The sequence below is a fragment of the Neomonachus schauinslandi genome, chromosome X (genome assembly GCF_002201575.2).
Source record: "Neomonachus schauinslandi chromosome X, ASM220157v2, whole genome shotgun sequence".
NCBI classification, from domain to species: Eukaryota; Metazoa; Chordata; class Mammalia; order Carnivora; family Phocidae; genus Neomonachus; species Neomonachus schauinslandi.
Window position 1 is genome coordinate 98,714,499 of NC_058419.1, and position 21,264 is coordinate 98,735,762.

General features: G+C 36.3%; 1 protein-coding gene across 1 annotated transcript in view; it reads left to right on the top strand.

Annotated features, from left to right (window-relative positions):
- DMD (dystrophin) overlaps positions 1-21,264 on the top strand; it is a 2,077,064-nt gene that overhangs the window by 582,341 nt on the left and 1,473,459 nt on the right. The window contains exons 11-12 of the mRNA XM_021677947.1: positions 660-841; positions 16,639-16,789. Of these exons, the coding sequence (XP_021533622.1) occupies positions 660-841; positions 16,639-16,789 (333 nt within the window). The remainder of the gene's footprint in view (positions 1-659; positions 842-16,638; positions 16,790-21,264) is intronic.

Genomic DNA, 21,264 nt, shown 5'->3' on the forward strand with positions numbered 1-21,264 from the left:
AACAAAGCTCGTGACTTGTCATTATGGCAAGTCTCTCTTGTTATCTCAATTACTCTATAAGATCTTTGTGTTTTGGTAATTTAGTTTTTATTTTGAGATGGAAACAAATGTTTATGGGCATGGGATTCCACCAGCCAGCATTTGAAGTTCTGCCTTGGAGAATGACACTTGAAGTTGCTGAGATCTGATTTTTGCCAGTGACTCATTGCAGGAATATGAGAGCCTAGCTCACTTTTCTTGGGTCAAGGCAGTGCTAAGATATAACTTACACTCCAGAGTACCTGTGTGATATCAGGCCGCACTACTCACGGTGGGAGACTGTTCCTGAAATGACACACTCACTTGCTTTCTGCTCCTTTCCTGTCCTGTTTTCTGCTACTTTGGCTCCTTTGCTTGTCTCTCCAGGAGCTTTGACTTAGTAAGTCACTTGCACACAAATCCCTATCTCAGGATCTGCTTCTGCAGAAGGTGACCGAAGCTAATAATTGCCCTTAATTCAAATTAAAAACAATGTTGGGCTTTCTTAAATAAAAAATGAAATCATTTTACTGGGAATATAATTTAACTGGGCTACAAATTTAAAATGGCAAAAAAATAAAATTCAAAACCATAAGGATTGACCTAAAGTATCAACTTGTGTCACCTTCTTTCCCTGTCAGGGGTTCATGATGGATTTGACATCCCATCAGGGACGGGTTGGTAATGTTCTGCAACTGGGAAGTCAGCTGATTGGAATAGGGAAGTTATCAGAAGATGAAGAAAGTGAAGTACAAGAACAAATGAATCTCCTAAATTCAAGATGGGAATGCCTCAGGGTAGCTAGCATGGAAAAACAAAGCAAGTAAGTCTTTGTTTTTAATTCCTAAAAATAGCAAGTTTTGGAATCTTATTATTATTTAGATGCAGGTTTTTGTTTCAGTTGGGATTCTCAGTTGGTTTCTAAGGTATGTAGCTCTTTTTTTATTAGGGGATGTTTTGGTTGGATTTTCATGTCTGTTTCATTTTGTTTTTCACTTTTGTAATTAATGTGGAGATGTTGGATAGAAGGACCATTATCTACAGAACTCTGCTTTAAAAGTTCCCGAAATTGGTGTCGTAGTTAATATTTTCTCAGTTTTCTCCAAAATTTAAATGTGACTCTGGAAGTCTTGGAAGTATAAATGGGAAGCCATGCACATAAAATCACCTATTAGGTACAGTTTTAGGAAACTTCTCTTCTGAAGGAAAAGCTCTCAAAATATTAAATAGTTTCTCATGTGTTCATGGAAATCCTCTTGAAAAAATGTTTCTCATTTGTGTTCAAAAATCCTTATGCAACTACTGTATGGTTGTGAATTATTTTAAGAATATATATTGACTTTATCAAAAAAGAATTTTTTGAGACATTTCTGAAAATGGTGTGTTTCTTCTAAAGGTAACAAGTAGATCTCATCATTCTGGATGTGTTGCTTTGATTTATATTGTTAGGTGTGTGTATTCATGTAAAGCCTACCGAGACAAGATAGATTTATTTTTAAATGAAAAGAAATGAAGTGCCAACTGTGGATTTGAATACATTAAGCTAAAGAAATTGTCCAAGCACCTTAAGTTTACTTAGCTATTATTTATGAAGATTAAAAGCTTTAAAATAGGACCAAAGAAACTCATTAGATATGCTGGGAAGATTGCTATTTCAGTACTAAATTATAGCGTGACAATAGGGAGGGGGGAGAAACACATTTTTAAACCCATGTCTTTTGAAAAAATAAATAAGGCATATATAGGATAGAATTTTCACAAATATTGGTATTCCAGACCAGGAGATACTAGTCTATACATCCTGACATTTTCCCCTGCTGTGATCATTTTGATGATGGTAGCAAACCCTGCAAGTGAGAGTCACACCCAGCCATATTAGAATGCTGGAGTTGGCCCGGTATCCATGCCCAAGGGTCAACTGATTTATTCCACCCATTTATCATCATAAATTATAAGATGTAGAGCCTCCTACTTGTGGTCATATCCCAACCTTCTTCTGGTTACAACTTCTATTTTTACCGATCTGTGCAACTTAAACAAAGCAACCTCAGACAAAATTTGCTTGTCTTTAAAATCCCACAGGGGAACCACTGTCGTCTCTTTCCTGCCTTCTCTTTTCCCCATTCTCTTCTGGAGGCTTATTAGCCCCATTGTTCCTCAATCCCTTTTTTAAATAAGACTGACGATAAGGTATCAAGTGTTCATAACAGTCAATTAAAGAATTGCAGTTTGAGACCGAGTTACAAGAAAAGGTGAATTCAACCTAAAATTAAAATCCCCAATTTTTAATCTGTTTTAAAAAAAAGTTTTAAAAAAACCCATCTTAAAGGGACAGCTACCATTAGATGATAGATGACAGCATAGATACACATACATGGACGATAGTGCACACATCCATATTTATACACGTACACATGCACACACACATACATACATGTGTATGTGTGTGTGCATGTGTGTGTATGCCTGTAATTTCCTCACCCCCTTCCCGCTGGAGGATGGAAAAGCTAAAATGGCAACATCAGTCCTTAACTAAACCTGACATCAAAAACCAGTTTGTCTTGAGGGAAGATTTGGGCACTTTGGTTTTAAACACTTTGGTTTGTGTTTAAGCTTTTGGAATGATTATTAGGAAGGCAAGGGCATCCTCTTAGCTGGCATAGTTTTTGTTAAAACAGAGTTTTGAATATGAGACACTAATAGGGAACCACTTGTTGCACATAGTCTTTTCTGGACAATTTGTTGAAATACCCATACACAAAGTATTGTTTCCCAAAGCAAATTCAGAAATCTTTTGTGAGTTTGTACAAGTAAGTCTCCCATACCACTTTCACTAACTTTGTGTGTGTTGATGCATAAAACCTATTAAATTCTAAATGAGATAAGCCATTATGCAAACTATGCTGGACCTGACTCTTAATAGACTTTTTTGGAGGAACCAAAGAGCTAATTATGACAATAGAATGTTGATCAGTATTTTTTTAAAAAAAGAATAATTCCATGCTTTTATAAATTGCTACCTGTTCACTTTCTATTATCATGACCACATTGATGACTAGCTTCATAGGGAGCATCACCTATTGTTTCCAAAGGTATGTAGTAAGGCCAGGTAAATTGCTAGTAAACAAAAATGGATCAGTCTACCTTTTTCATCTCTCTCCTTTGCAAAGACAGAGTGTGGATAGACCCCATCAGAAGCCATCATCTCTGCCTAAGCCTAGCTTTAGTGATGAGTGGAATGATAATTAAGGTTTGTCTAGGCATATAAGATATAACTGAAGCCGTGCTAGAATTTTTTTTTTTTTTTATCAGAGAGAGAGAGCTCAAGCAGGGGGAATGGCAGAGAGAAGGAAAAGCAGGTAGCAGGCAGAGGGAGAAGCAGGCTCCCCGCTGAGCAAGGAGCCCAATGCAGGGCTCGATCCCAGGACCTTAGGATCATGACCTGAGCTGAAGGCAGCCACTTAACCGACGGAGCCATCCAGGTGTCCCTCCATGCTAGAATTCTTAAGTTGTGATCTTATAACAAATGTAAAAAAAAACTAGTTGGGAATACAAATAAGCTTATAACTAAAATCTGTGAATATTTACACTTGACAATTATATATATTACCTACCAACATATCTGCCAGCAATAGTAAAATCATATTTGATACATATACATTGATATATATTAAATATATATATTTATATATATATGCAAAACTCTACACACACACACACACAAATACATGCAAGTATTAACCAACATTAATGGAGTGCCTCAAGATATCAGATACATTTCCATGCACTGGGGATATAGTATTTGGTCATAAGAGGTTAAGTTGCAGATCTCCTGAAGCTCTTGAGAGGCTGTTTAAAAAAAAAAGAACACCAGAGGAAGAAAGGAAGTAGAAGCATCTCTGTGTCACAGTACCTTCTAATTTCTTTAGAAAACTTATTCCTATCTGATATTTAGCCGTTGTGATCCAAGAATATTATTTCTGCGGTGTTACCATTTAACTTGGATTTGAATGACAAGAAGGAACGACCATTTGTAGATCAGGAGAGTTACAGTTCAGGCAGAGGGAAGAGCCTATGCAAAGGCCCTAAAAGAGGAACAACTGGCTTGTTAGAGAAAGCGAAAGGTCAGGGTGAATGGGGAAGTTGCAGGAGGAAAGGTTAGACAGCCAAGGTATGAGACGGGGTTAAAAGAAAGGTGAGGGTCATCTCTTGAATGGTGGCGTCAGTCAGGGTAAGAGATAAGGGCTTTGAGTTCTAGCATAAATGCAAGAAAAAGCCACCAGAATTTTTTTTTTAAGATTTATTTATTTATTTGAGAGAGTAAGCATGAGTGGGAGTGGCCGAGGGAGAGGGAGAAAGAATTCCAGGCAGACTCTGTACTGAGTGCAGAGCCCAGTGTGGGGCTTGATCCCACCACCATGAGATCATGACTGGAGCTGAAACCAAAAGTTGGACAGTTAACCGACTGTGCCACCCAGGTGCCCCACCACTAGAATGTTTTAAGTAGGGGGGAGACAAGTAAAGGAACTATCAGTAATGACACTGGAAGAAGAGAGGACAGTTATAAGGTCAGTGCAGTAACCCAGGTGAGAGATGCCAGGTCTTTAATATCGGAGTATATTCTGTTATCTTAGCCCAACAGTTAATTTATAAACTACTCCTGCTCTATTTATTTTAGTTCCTTTTTTGCCTTTTTAACAGTCAGGATCCTTTTGCTTTGGAAATAGATATCCTTGCCTCATGCACATAGATGTTAGCTATACACAGGTTGCATCTGGGAAATGCTATTTATCCCACAAATCATTAACAATTATCAAACAAAAAAATTAAAAAATATAGAGAGAGGTAACAAAATGCTCCTATTTCCACCTTACTCTAATTTGCCTAAGGGATAAGGTCTCACTTTCTTAAACACCTATTTATGTGAACTAGGGTAACATACTTCCCCTCTGTGATTCTTAGTTACTGACTGATGAAACTACAGCACTTCTACTGTGTACCTGGCATACCTCAAAAAGATACTGGCTGAGATAGGGTATGAAAAGTAGATTGTGAATGCAAAATAATTACAAAATGCAAAGAATGATCACCATTGTAAATAAGATGGCTAGCCATGCACTATTTAACTGTACCATTGTGGTTAATACTTTACCTCATATGTATTTTTCACTCTTTTTCTCCATCTTGTTCTAATTGCCTTGTTCATTTTTTTCCCAAAGGATATGATTGTGGGTGTTTTCCCTGGGTGGGAGGGAACATGTTCAGAGTGATTGAAATTACATTTGAAGTTGAAATTTTACAATTGAAATATTGAAACACTTAGAAATATGCTTTATAAAGAAATGTCAGTATGAATGGATAAAGAAGATGTGGTACACACACACACACACACACACACACACACACACACACACACTGGAATATTACTCAGCCAGCAAAAGAATGGAATCTTGCCCATTTTCAGTTGTGGATGAAGCTAGAGTGTATTATGCTAAATGAAATAAGTCACTCAGAGAAAGACAAATATATGATTTCACTCATATGTGGAATTTAAGAAAGAAAACAGATGAACATATGGGAAGGGGTGGGGAGGGAGAAAAGGAAATAAATCATAAGGGACTCTTAATGATAGAGAACAAACTGAGGGTTGATGGCAGGGGGTGGGTGGGGGGATAGGCTAGATGTGTGACAGGTATTTAGGAGGGCACTTGTTGTAATGAGTACTGGGTGTTGTATGTCAGTGATGAATCACTGAATTCTACTCCTGAAAGTAATATTGCAATGTAAACTAGCTAAAATTAAAAAAAAAAAAAAAACATGTCAGTAAAAAATCACACAGACAGATGCTTCTCCCTCCTTTCTTCCTCTTTTTACTCCATTTCCATTTGGTTCTTTTCTTATTTCTTTCCACTATAATTCTGATACATTCATAGATATGAATTGATGACAAAGCTAATATGGTAAAGAAGTTTGTAAAAACATCTCTAGCCACATACTACTTTGACACCAACATGCTGCTATTGGTCCATTAAAAATCTATGCAACTAATGAATCGTTGAACACTACATGAAAAACTAATGATGTACTATATGTTGGCTAATTGAACATAATAATAAAAAAATCTTTAACAATGTTTATGAAATTGGAATGAAAGAACTAAGTGCCACTGATTGCATTACTAAAATAACAAAAACAGGACACTCTTTTATTATGTTATGTTAATCACCATACATTACATCATTTGTTTTTGATGTAGTGTTCCATGATTCATTGTTTGCGCATAACACCCAGTGCTCCATGCAGTACGTGCCCTCCTTAATACCCATCACCGGGGTAACTCATCCCCCACCCCCCTCCCCCCTAAAACCCTCAGTTTGTTTCTCAGAGTCTATAGTCTCTCATGGTTCATCTCCCCCTCCGATTTCCCCCTCTTCATTTTTCCCTTCCTGCTATCTTCTTTTTTTTTTTTTTTAACAACACATAATGTACACTGTTTCTTGACCTACTCGAGATGGAAACCTTAAGGAGAGGAGGTAAAATGATTTTTGTTTTGATGCATTTTATGCTGCAGAATACCCTTCGAGTGGTGGGAGGTGAGGGAGCGAGAAGAAAAGGCAAAACTTCCTACTGTGGAAGTGCAAGAAGGCAACTGGCACAGGGACAACAGAAAATCTTCATCTCTATGAATAAACTCATTAATTTGATTGAAAAATGCAACCTGCAAAGAGAAAAAGAGATTTACTAACATTTCTATAAGGACTCATAAAGATAAGCACAGCAAGTTCCATCAACTTCTCTGATAATTGTGGTTAGGACATGCAGGGGGAAAGTAAAGTCTTTGTGATGGTGGGGGAAGAAAATGAAAGCGAGTCAGCAAGGAGGCCACGTGAAGTTCTGTTCTGGTTTCCATCAGCAGGAGGAGAGATCTGAACAGTATCTGGGTAATGATACCAGCCATAACATGGCAAATCATTGTGAATCACCATCCACACTTTGACTGAAGAGAAAAATATGTCTAAAAAATCTGGTTCATCTTTTTTCCCCACGTCTGTTCCAATATTGAGATGAGATGACATACATGAGTGATGAATAGAGCAAAGGAGATGCTGAACAAATGGTGGGTTTTCTCCCAAGTGAAGTGGCTAACATATTGCATATATGAATATATAAGTGAATGGATGAACAAATAAGTTAATTTCTTCAGGTGCTTCCAGTCCAACAAATGAATTTATTGCAATGACTGTTTTAACAATGCATAACCTCAGACTCCTACGTGTGATTTTATATAACCGTTTTGTTAATTCATTTTTAAATTCTTCTAATAATGTTAAAATGAGAATTTCTTGGAGATCAAGGTGGTTCAAGGACAGCAAGACCAACATTACCTGAGAACTTATTAAAAATTCAGAATCTCCATCCTCCCTCTGCTCTACAGAATCAGAATCTGTAATTTAGCAAGATCGCGAGTGATTCCTAAGCCCATTAAAGTTTGAGCAGCACTGATCTACTTGAAACAATTATGAAATAGTATAAATCCATACTCCTTGTTTGTAGACCACTGCTTTTATTATTTCTTGTTCCTCTTTTCCTATTAACTGAGGGGTCAAACATTTTAACTACTTTCTTAGAAGCTCCAAAAATGGTGCTGGGTGATGTCTCATTTAATCCTCAAATGTTGATATTATCTCATGGGGTGACTAATGGAATTGCAAGATTCTTGTGAAGGAATATACAATAGAGACAACGTGAGAGTACTGACAATTAATTACTGGCCTAATAAGCAGCAATAATTAACATACAGTAATTCGGTCACGTTCAAATAGATATGACTGGCTGTCACAATTCTTTCTGTAAATAATGTGCAGTTAAAATGTGGAGAGTCCTTGTTCAAATAATAAAAAGTATATGACTCTTACAGTTTAAATTATAAATAGGAAAGCCCAGTCTCTAGAACTGATATAAATCAGAGTAGAGAGTAGGATTTTTTGGAACAATGCTTTTTCACAAAGATAAACAATGATCATTAGAAAATTAAGTTTAATCATTCATTCATCTCTCTCACTAACAATTCTTACCTACTATATTCCCAGCACTGTTTTAGATCCTAGGGAAATATCAGTGAACAAAGCAGACTAACTCCCTCTCTTATGAAGCTTGCATTCTTAGTGGGAAGACACAATTACAAAATATGTATAACATCAGATGGTGATAAATGATAAAGGGAAAAGAGTCAGGAGGTAGATTAGGAGAAGGAAACGTAATGTGTGTGATTATATGGAGGCAGTCAGTCAGGGAAGGCCTCTCTGGTGAGGTAATGTTTAAGGAGAGCCCTAAATGAAGGGAGCGAACAAGCCATGCAGATAGCTGGGGCAAAGGCAAACAAATGGAAAGGTCCGGAGACAGGAACAGATTTTATGGAAATTGGTATTTTTATCATCTTAATTCTGATATTTCTGATCAGGAAAGAGTTCGTGTTTTTGTATTATGTCTTATGTTTGATGGTTAATTAAATGATACCACTTACTCATTCAAGAAATATTTATCATGTGTCTACTATATGCCAGGCTCTATGCCAGATATTATATAGTGACATAATTTTTGAATTTGAGAGTAGGCTTCTCTTGCCATATAAATGAATGTGATCTCTGAGTGTCAACATTCCCCATTCTTACTAGGGATAATTTAAACAATCTTCCAATCATTGTATTTAATAGTAGTCCTTGGTTTGTGATGACATCTGCGTTTCTTCATCCACTTTGTGAGTATTTAATCAGGAAGATTGAATTGAGGGTTGCCATAATGTATTTGCCACAAAAATCTTTTGCATCCAGCCATGCAGCTTCTTTATTATGTTACTGTGACTCTTTTGAATTTATGCTTTCAAAATGCAGATGAATTTGTTTGCATTTTGAACTTTAATCTTGCTCTGGATAGTTGAAAAATATCAATAATTAAGCTGCTGTTGAGATACATGGATGGAGGAATAAAATAGATCAGGATTTTGAAAACAATGGTACATTTTTGTCACACAGAATCCTTTTTAAACATAGCACTATTTCTCACATTCCACCCGGTGAAAAAATAAATATGAATACACGTTTAATTTTGAGGGAGGGTTGAAAATTTATTTTTATTTCTGGCTGTTGGAAGGGGAACTTGGCAGGTGAATTCTTTCAGAAATATTTATTGTGAGGTTGAGGACTAAAAACTGTGGCCTCCAAGATCAGGTGGCAGGGTGTAATATAATGGTAACTTTCAGAATTAGTGGGAAATTTTGTCCTGTTCTCCTTGCTTTCTCTTCTGGCCCAAGATAGATGTCAGCGTACTAATTGGACTGAATGGTGGTGCTGTAGTGAAGAGGACCGACACATTGTTTTAGGGGGGGAAAGCCTCTTTATGTGATTCAGTTAGACCTTTGCCTCATTTCATTCTGCAATGGAAACTACTCTACTCGTAGTGGTATACTGGTAGTAGACAGAAGACCATTGTCCACTGTCAGGCTTTGTAGCTGGGTTTTTTAAGGTATGATTAGGACTTGGCAGACAGAGGGTGCATTAATTGAGGCACAGAGGTTCAGGGGGACAAGGAGGGAGGAACCATGTGCGCAGACGCAGATAGTACACTTCCAGAAATTTAGAATGGGACCTGGCAGATGGCAGTGGTGGAGGTAGGGGTGGTTAAATGTGGTAGGAGAGAGGTAACAATGATGGGGAAAGTTGTACACATTTGGGGTCATTGTTTTTATTGGATTCTCGGTTTTAAACCTTATATTTCACAAGGCATTCATTGAGCTTTGATAAATGTCCCAAACCTTGAGAATTGAAAACTACTAATGTGCTTCATATGGCCCATTCATTACTGCCATACAAAAAAGCCTTTACATGTGTTTGTATATGCATTACTGAAACTTTGCTTTTAAAAAAATCAATATTGCTTTATAATTTTAAAACAATGGGGTTTTTTTTGTTTGTTTTGCTTTGCCTAGAATATATCATGTTTTCTGATTCCTACATTTAGTGGAACATTATAAATATTTAAAGTATCTGGTCATTTATTTTACCTTGTCACCATATGTTTGAGGGAAACTGGGTCTCGGTGTATTGTGGTTTCTAGCATTAGTGTAAACCTTATGCTAAGAACATTTGTCTCAATAGTAACAACTGTACTTTTCATTTTGCTGAGAAGAAAGAGCAAAATTATCCATTAATGACAATCTCTATAAGATCCCACTAAATGACCTTTTTTCCTTCTATTTTTATGTCCTGATAATCACTGATATAAATGAAATGAGGAGTAGATATAAATGTCATCTCTAAAAAAATCACATTCATACAGTCAGTATAGCATGATGGTGAAGTAGGCCCCAGGGCCAAACTAACTGATTCCCGCTTTCCCGCCTTCCCTTGCTTGTCCCTTGACCCATGTATACCTTTGTTTCCCCATCTGTAAATTGGGGCTAAGATCAGTTCCTGTATCACTAGGATTAATTATAGTAATACTTCTGTTGTCTGGCACATGATAAATACAATTTGTTATTCATACATAAAGTTAAATGTCCCAAATCACGCAAGGTTAAAGCTACTATTTTAGTAGGTAATTTAGTACTTATATAGTATTATTCATTTATAAATAATTTAGTGAAGACATTTTTATGTGTCCTAAACCTGTCTCTATGTCATCTCCTTGCCTCTGGTTCATGTCAATCCTGATAGAGTCATGCTGCCTGGGCTCAGCTACCTAAACATTTGCCACTTGTGAACACCCAAGGGCTGAAGTAAAAATTATGCCTGAGTCCTGAAAACCAACACAATCCTTTTCACCCCTGGATGTTCACTGGAATCACCTGCCTGGATATAAATTCCACTAATTCACATTTCTGTGATAGTTTTAAAAAAAACCTGATGTATAAATGTCACCTTCATTGATCACTTTCGTAATAGAGTAAATGAAACAAAAACCCATACAAGGGGGTTAAAATAACTACATATTTAAGTATTTATCAGCATTCCCAGAACATCTAGTTGTACATAAAAGATTCTTGAGCTAAAATCAAAACTATGTAATCTAGTCACTACAGCCATTTTGCTGAGATTTTCAGGCCAGCAGTTTGAATAAGTCAATAAATTAATTTTGGTTTTTATCAGTGTGATTTTAGTTACTAAATGGCATGCATTTGAAAGTAAAAAGTGCATTAAATATTCAGTTTCTCTAATTCATACCAGTAGCCCTCCCTTAAATCAAATATATAGGTTTTATTGACAACTTAAATCATGTGATTGTATTTTGGGTGTATAACATGCTAACTGAACATCACTGGGAATTCTTTTGTATTCTATAAATTCACATTAATATTTTACCTCCTTTCATTAGTTGTATTTCTTATTTGAGAATTGCATATAAGCAAGTAATTACGAAGTCTAGGAAATGGGGCCTGAGAACCAATCCTAGTAATTTTTCATCGTAAGTCTCTAGGATTTATGAAGTCTATACTTTTACATATTTATTAGTATAGCATCTAGCATATGATTATGTTTTATAAGTATTTTATACATTTTATAATGCATTTCCATAAAGCCCAAGAAACACTATTTAGGCTATCAAATATAGGCTGAAATTAATGAAAACATATACCATTTTGACATTTTAAGTTTGTGTAGAAAACCAAGATTTCAGGGGCGCCTGGGTGGCTCAGTTGGTTGGGCGACTGCCTTCGGCTCAGGTCATGATCCTGGAGTCCTGGGATCGAGTCTCGCATCGGGCTCCCTGCTCAGCAGGGGGTCTGCTTCTCCCTCTGCCCTCTTCCCTCTCGTGCTCTGTCTCTCATTCTCTCTCTCTCAAATAAATAAATAAAATCTTTAAAAAAAAAAAAGAAAACCAAGATTTCAGAAAATGTTCTTCATATTTATTCCTAAATTCCTTAACTCAGGATATCCTTCCTTATAAATATTGTGTGACATAATAAAGTATTATGGATAAAGACTGCCAAGTAAGCAATCCTTGCTATTGTCAATCTAGTTTCTGTTGGTTTAGACTGGTACTGTCCAATATGGCAGCCACTAGCTGCATGTAGTTATTTAGTTATAAATTTAAGTTATTATAATTAGGTATGGGTAAAAATTCAGTTTCTCATTTACTAGCCATATTTCAAGTGCACAGTAGCCACACATGGCTAGTGGCTATCATATTGGATAACACAGATATACAACATTTACATCATTGTAAGATCTATTGGGCAGTACTGGTTAGAGGATAAATGCCTTGCTACAGTCCAGCAGAACTCTGTAAAGCAGACTCTGTTTGCAGTGATTTCCTTCATGTTCACAGAGACATGTTCACACAGCAGGGTATGGGGTGAGGAGATCATCAGTAAAATTATCTTATTCCCTAAGATGTTTTTTACTGCAGCTACAACCCAAATCCAAGTAGCTTATACCATTGCTTCTTCAAGTGTGGTCCATGGACCAACAGCATTGGCATGCCCTGGGCATTTGTTAGAAATGAAGACTCTCAGGTCCCTCCCCAGGCTTACAATGTAGGACATATTCCCCACCTGATTTGTGTGCACATTAAAGTTTGGGAAGCACTAGTTAAAACCATAAGGATGTCATTATCTTATATTACACTAAATCCACGGGTGGGATATCTCTAGGTTAAGTATATGACTCCATTGTGCCATCAAAATCCCAGGTTCTTTCATTTTTTATTGGAATAAAATGAACATACAGTGTTCTATGAGTTTCAGGTATAGAATAAAATGATTCAACAATTCTCTACATTCAGTGCTCATCAAGCTAAAGTGCATTCTTAATCCCCTTCACCTCTTTCACCCATCCCCCCACCCACCTCCCCTCGGGCAACCACCAGATTTGATTTCTGTATTTAAGAGTCTCTTTTTTACTTGTCTCTTTTTTCCCTTTGTTGGTTTGTTCTGTGTCTTAAGTCAGTATATGAGTGAAGTCATGTGATATTTGTCTTTCTCTGACTGGCTTATTTCACTTAGCATGATACCCTCTAGGTCCTTTCAATTTATTGGTTTTGCTAGCCTCCCTCTGTCTTCAGCCAATTTTACAACTGGAAGTTGGCTGCAGCAGTTCCCAATGTCATATCCTGGCATGCTTCTGCCTCTGAATTTTGTCAGGACTGTCTCCTGTCTGGCACTAGTTTATTCTAGTTCCACTGTCCTCCTCTCTCTATTGCCTGTCATGTATTTATGCTTCACTTTCCTTTTGCTTTTATAGCCCTTTCTAAATGACCACTTGAAAACCATAAAATGAAACCAAGAGAAATGCATACTCTTTTTTTGCCTATGGGTGATTTTTATTTTAGGAATTTGACAAATTTCCCTAATTTATTTGCAGCTTTAGAATGTTGGTTGGAAATGTAGAATTTCTTTCTTTCATTTCAATAGTATTCTTATTTCGTTTTATTTTAAATATTTTATTTATTAGAGAGAGAGTGCATGAGCACAGAAGGAGAGTGAGAGGGAGAAGCAGACTCCCTGCTGAGCAGGGAACCTGATGTGGGGCTCAGTCCCAGGACCTTGGGATCATGACCTGAGCCAAAAGCAGATGCTTAACCGACTGAGCCACCCAGGCGCCCCTCAATAATATTTTTAATTGAACAATATGAAATTGTCATTTTCATGGAATGAAGACTCATGTATCAGCAACTTCATATGACCCAACCTAACACATCATCTGATCCATAAAGAAGGAAGATAAGTCAAAGTTAAGAGCATGGATTTGGGTGACAGATAATTTAGCATTTAGATAGTGTCTTAACTTGTCACTGGGACACCTTGGGCCAATTCTTTAACCTTCCCCAAATCCATTGTCCTCAGAAATAAAATAACAGTGGTATTATCTACCTTAGTAAGTGATAATGAAGACCAAATGTAATTATTCAGTGTTTTTCAAACACAAGTCAGTCATGTTCCACCTCCACAATTCCTTCCATATCTGCATTTTTTATCATTACATATTTAATACTTTTCCTTAAAATAATTATCTTTACTTAGTCTCATCCTAAGCTGTATGATTTTATATATGTATTAAAATCATATATAGACTCACTATATATATGTATGTATGTATACAGACATACACGTATGCATATTGCTTGGCCACATAAATATATGCTAAGCATATTAAAATAATTTCATAAGTTTTTCCCTGTGCCACAAAAATCATTCTGTGAACCATAAATGTTACATATCATCATTTAGGATCCACTGAAATAGTGCATTTTATGCTTCCTAATAAGATTAGCCCACAAAAAGTGTTGAATGCATGTTAGCCAAAATAGTTAAAAATGAATTTTAAATGATATTTTAACCCAAGGGTTAGTTATCACCCCAACTTTCTAAAGTTACCCCTTCTTCTACCACATTTAGAAAAGGGGCATTTGTATTGTACAGGCTTTTAAACAGACCTTCTGATAGCAGTGCCTCCTCATGGTTGCTTCTTCCGCTGTTCAGGCATTGCCATGGGCCACTATTCACTTCCCTGCTGCTCACTCTGAGTAACTCTGGCCTGTAATTCACCTGCGTATATCGATGCTATCTCTTTGCAGGCCTTAGTGAGCAAAGGAAGCACAGCACCTTTTAGTACCTGTTAACTCCTTTCGTAAAACACCTACGCAGAAAGCCGTAAGTAAACTACTGACCAGACATTACTGAGTGATTAGAGTATCTAAAGTAACAACATTGGAAAAGCAAAAACATTATTGAGCATTATATTAAAAATAATTGTTCTTAAAGTCCAAAGGAAAGCCATACAGAGGTGAGCTTTTCACACATATTCCCCCACATGGACATCCTAATCAACAGGAATTTCCAGCAAAGGAATGGGAGTCAGTGAATATTTGTTGAATGAAATGTCTGCCTAAAAGTTACAAAAGGGAAATAAATAATATTTTAAAATGAAATTCCGTATTGATTCTAACAAATGTGTGTTATAGTTGAAACATTTCTTCAAGGGTGAATAACAATGTGGGATTCTTTTCTTCAGTTTTTGAAAGGTGAAATTTTTAGCTTACTTCACTGACAAACCGGACAGGAAAAACAACGAAAATAAGGAATGATACTGTAGCTAATTCTCATGAAATCTTATTATCATCAGGTCAGTTCTCAAGGGGTAGACCGAACCAATAAAGTGAATGATTTATGCACCTTGTAATGTGAGGATGGTATTCTTTGAGAGGCTTAAACAAGCAACTTTGAGTTTTTGCTTTATTGGATGCTTCTTCATCAGTGTTGCTTCCCATAAAAAGAAGATGTCTACTTTTTGTGTTTGATAAATTAAACCTCATTCCCATAGGCTTTTGATTGCAGGGTGCCTCAGGGAACATGCGTCTGTGAAAGGTAAAGGGCCAGTAAATGGTGTAGTCCAGATTATATTAAACACTTAATTATGTGTGTATTCTGTGTTTTTAAATGTGCTGATTAATGGAAACTTCTGGTGAAGATTTTATAAATCAGAATAGTAAATACCTAGTTCTAATTATGTCTTCCTTATCAGCATTCATTATACTATGATTTCCATGAATGCTTCCAACATGTCTTCCCAAAGAATATTTACCTCAAAATAAGTATTAACACTTCTCATTTGAGTCTCAAATTTTTGTTGAGTGGCTGAAATAACCTCAAGTTTAATTTTCATCTTCACCATGAAGTTGTGTGATTGATAGGCAACATATTGTCCCATGTCCCTGATGCTGGAAATCTAATTGAGAAGGTAAGAAGTTGGTTTTAGGGCATAGAGTCAGGCTTTAAATTCATTACCCAACCCACTGTTGTTTACATCTTTGTAAACATTACATCTCTTTCACTTACTATTTCTGTATAACAAATGACCCCAAAATTTCATGGCTTAACACAATAATTTATTATTATATCATGATTCTGTAGATCAGAAATATGGGCAGGGCTCATCTAGATTGTTGTTCTACAATTGTAATATGGCTGAGGTCACTCTTTGAGCTGCATTCAGCAGGAAGCTCAACTTTTAAGACAGCATTTTATCCTCTAGAGCCACTCAACATGGTCTCTCATCGTTCCGTAGTGTAGCCTGGTCTTCTTACAGTGTGGCATCTAGGTTCTAAGAGACAATATAAATGCTTCCTTGTTCTCTTACAGCATTTATACTTGGGACTCTCATAGTGTCACTTCTGCCATATTCTACTGGTCAAGACAAATCAGAAGGCTGGTCCATATTCATGAGAATGGGAAATAGACTCTTGGGAAGAGTAGCAAAAAATTTGTGGCCATCTTTAATCGCCATACATATTAAAGTAATGGAGATATAAATGAACAATTGCCAGGATATGCTATTAGTTCAGTTATCAGAGATGGGTTACACTTTTAGTGTAAGTTCACATTTAGTTAGCTATGTGAAACTTCCTAAAAATTGGGATGTATGAACTATAATTCGGAGAAAGAATAACTTCAGAGGTGATTGATCATGGGCTTTGCTTCCCTTATTTCTTAATGTTTAATAGATGCCAAACAATGTGAACATGCCATAAATTACATAAATGTCAACAGTTTTATCTTGCAGGTTTAATAATAGTAAGTAAAGTTGTTTTGATAGAGGTAATAATAGACATCTTTCGAATTTTCAGTTTACATAAAGTTCTAATGGATCTCCAGAATCAGCAACTGAAAGAGTTAAATGATTGGCTAACCAAAACAGAAGAGAGAATAAGGAAAATGGAGAAAGAGCCCCTTGGACCTGATATTGAAGACCTAAAACACCAAGTACAACAACATAAGGTTAGTATATTTTATGCTATTTGCTTTCTACTGGAGAACAAACTCCATGTACATATGTGTATTACATACACACATACATACATACCTACATATATCATGGTTTACAGAGAAGAAAGAATTAAAGCTTCAATTAAGAAGAGTTTGAAAGTCTTTCTTACCTAATATTTTTTGGAATGCTTGTTTTTTCAAATACGGCATACCTTGGCTTTTCATATTTGAAAAAAAAAATCAAACGTATTCCTGGATGAGAACAATGCTAGATATGTGATTTATTAAAGTTTTGGTTTCTTAGAAGAGGGACTCTGTAGGGATTACTTGCAATGCAAATTTAACTCATAAGACAAGATTTTTTACATGTTTTTACCTTCAATTCATAGTCTTAGAACAGGCCAAGCTTGATTAAAATGAACACCTGTAACATTGCTTTTCTATAAAATACAGAATTCATCGTTTATAATATTTCCATCTTTTTTCAGTTTATTTATACATTTACAAATTATGCTCTTTGGTTGCCAGAAAGCATTTGTTGTTTCTGTGATTAGAATTTCTAAAGGAGGGATGCCTGAGTGGCTCAGTCGGTTAAGCGTCTGCCTTCGGCTCAGGTCATGATCTCAGGGTCTTGGGATCGAGTCCCGCATCAGGCTCCCTGCTCACCAGGGAGTCTGTTTCTCCCTCTCCCTCTGTCTCTTCCCCCTGCTCGTGCTCTCTCTCTCAAATAAATAAATAAAATCTTTAAAAAAAAAAAAAAAAGAATTTCTAAAGGAATATTTCTTTTTTTTTTTCCTTCAGCATCCATGTTTTAAATGTTAATTGACATATAACGTTGTGTAAGTTTTAGGTATATAACATAATGATTTGAAATTTGTATACACTGAAAAATGATCAGCAAAATAAGTCTAGTTACCATTTGTTACCATACAGAGTTACCATACAATTTTTTTTTTTTTGTGCTGAGAACTTTTAAGATTGACTCTCCTGGCAACTTACAAATATGCACTACAATATTATTGACTGTAGTACTGTGCAATATGTTACATCCAGGTGGCCTACTGTTTTCTAACTGGAAGTTTGTACTTCGTGACTCCCTTCAGCCACTTGGCCCACCCCCTAACCCACCTCCCCTATGGCATCCACCATTCAGTTCTCTGCATCTATAAGTTTTGTTTTGTTCATTTGTTTCTTTGAGCAAATACCCAGAAATGGAATTGCTGGATCATATAGTAGTTCTATTTTTAATTTTTTGAGAAACCGTCACACTGTTTTCCAGAGTGGTTGACCAGTTTACTTTCCTACCAACAGTGCACAAGCACTCTCTCTTTCCTCTACATCCTCACCAACATTTCTTATTCCATATCTTTTTGATAATAGGCATTTTAGTAAATGTGAAGTGATAGCTTGTTATGGTTTTGATTTGCATTTCCCTGTTGATGAGTGATACTGAGCATATTTTCATGTGCCTGTTGGCCATCTGGATGTCTTCTTTGGAAAAATGTCTGTTCAGATCCTTTGCCTATTTTAAAATCTGATTGTGTTTTTGTTGTTGGGTTGTATAAGTTCTTTATATATTTTGGATATTAACTCCTTATTGGGTATATGATTTGCAAATATTTTCTCCCATTCTGTAGGTTGTCTTTTCATTTTGTTGATGGTTTCCTTTTCTGTGCAGAAGCTTTTTACTTTGATGTAGTCCTACTTGTTTATTTTTGCTTTTATTACCTTTGCTTTTAGAGTCAAAATAAAAAAAAAAATCACCAAGACTGCTGTCATGGAGCTTACCACCTAGGTATTCTTCTAGGAATTTCATGGTTTCAGGTCGTACATCAAGTCTTAATCTGTTTTGAGTTAATTTTTGTGTATGGTATAAGACAGTAGTCCAGTTTCATTCTTTTAATGTGGTCCTGCCATTTTCTCAACACCATTTATTGAAAAGAGTTGTCCTTTCCTCCATTGTATATTCTTGCCTCCTTTGTTGTAAATTAATTTAATACATATGCACGGGTTTATTTCTGGGATTTTTATTATATTCCATTAATGTTGTCTCTGTTTTTTTAATGCCAAAACATACCATTTTGATTACCATAGCTTTGTAATATAGTTTGAAACCAGAGAGAGTCATGCCTCCAGCTTTGTTCTTTATCATCATTGCTTTGGCTCTTTGAGGTCTTTTGTGGCTCTATATAAATTTTAGAATTGTTTGTTCTAGTTCTGTGAAAAATGCCATTGGAATTTAGATGGGGATTGCATCGAATCTGTAGATTGCTTTAGGCAATATGGACATTTTAATATTAGTTCTTCCAATCCATGAGCATGAAATACCTCTCGATTTATTTGTGTCTTCTTCAATTTGTTTCATTAGTATCTTAGTAGTTTTTAATGTACAGATCTTTTACCTTCTAGGTTAAATTTATCCCTAGGTACTTTATTCTTTCTGAAGCAATTGTAAATTGGGTTGTTTTTTTAATTTCTCTTTCTGATAGTTGTAAATGTATATAAATGATTTCTGTGTATTGTTTTTGTACCTTGCAACTTCACTGAATTTATTAGTTCTAATAGTTTTTGGTGGTGTCTTCAGGATCTTCCATGGTTAAAGTCATGTTGCCTGCAAATAGTGACAGTTATTTCTGACCAGGAGTTTTGAAGGTGCTTCATTCTAATAACCATTATAAAATTAGCTCTGGGTTTTATTGTAGGAACAAGAGCTTGCTCAGTCCATAAAGAAACATACATACATACATACATACATACATACATACATACATACACAGAGTAACCTTCATAATTGGTTCAGGTTAGGCTTGCCAGATTTAGGAAATAAAAATACAAGAAGCTTAGTTAAATTTAAATTTCAGATAAGCAACAAATACTGTTTTTAGTGGAAGTATGTCTCAAACTACTCATTGTTTATCTGAAATTCAGATCTTAGTTGGCATCCTGGATTTGATTTGACAACTGTACTTAGGATTCTGTGGTTCTTGGATTTGTGGCTTTGAAAGGGATTATCTGCTCCCTCAACTCATTTCTCCTAAATCTGCATCTCACTCAACTTTATTTTCTTTTTATAATATTTTGTCAGAGCTAGTTTCATACTCTGTGCAGATGCAAGATACTGTTCTTTCTAAGTCCCAGAGTTCTTTTCTTATTTAATGAGCTTCTGGTTCAATGACAAGTGGCCCTGCTTTTGATGCCCCCACAGCTGTCCTTTGGCCATAGCAGTTTACAATCAAGCAGTTTAGGGAGAGCTCTAGCTATGGTCATCTCCATCCACTACACTATTGGGGGAAAAATAAAATGTCAACTGTATTCTAATTTTCATGTGAAAGTTGTGATGCAAAGATGCTAATTTGGTCATGTAGATTTTAACTGAACATCTGATAAAGAAGTTAGATCCAGTGCTAGACCTCAAACAGGATCACATATATTCATGTGTGGATCACACGCTCCCTTGGCCTGCACTGGAAGTTGCATGCAGACAGTTTCTGTATACACTAATGGCTTCTCTGTATCTGAGGACATTTGCTGCCACAACAGAGTCTCAGCCAGTTTGAGGGTGGGAAGGAAGCAGTTAGTGCTGCCACACCTGTCATCAGTTAGCCAACAAGGAATGGGAGATGCTAGATAAATCCCCTAGAATCCTTGCCCCATGGTGAGACAATTCCAAGGTGTTTCTTAATTCCCATAGTCTCTCAAAGGTTTCCCAGCAACACTGAGCCGCAGGTGTCCATGAGGTAAACTGTCTCACATTCCCACTCTCATAATGCCTCCTGAGATCATTTCCCAAATAAACTCGTTGCACCTGAATCCTTGGCTCAAGGTCTGTTTGGACAGGAACTCAACCCAAGACAACCTTCTTGCCCTGGAAGCCAGAGTACTCTTCAGCTTTGCCACTAACTAAATGTGTAATTTTCAGAAATTACTTAATTCTCATGTTGTCCACATTTTCCCATTGGAAATAATGTCAATTTTAATGTTTCCATTAGTTTTAGAATGCGAAGCTTTTCAGGAAAGGGCAAGACTAAGGCTGGTAACACTGAAAATCAGAGGGAATGATGTTGGCACTGGATGCCTGGAGTATGAGAAGGAAGCCAGGAAGCCAGGACTCCAAAAGGGAAGTGGCAGAATAATGTGAGGCTAGCCATGGGTGTGAATGACTTAGGGCTACTGCAAGGAAACGTGTCAGCTTGAAACCCTGAATAGACCCTTCATTCAGCATAGATAGGCCATCTAGAATCTTCATATTCTGACAGTTACCTGAAATGTTTTGCACGTTACTCTGGAAGATACAGAGTGAATGGAATGGAAAATATTTGACTAATATTGTCATAAAATTTGAATAGATTGTCCATTATTTGAAAATGTGCCATTTCTGATGAATATGAAATTGCTTTGAAGAGAATAATTTGAAACAAAAAGCAACAGAATTATATGAAAGTTGATTGATTATGTAATCTTTTACATCCAGGACTTACTCATATAAG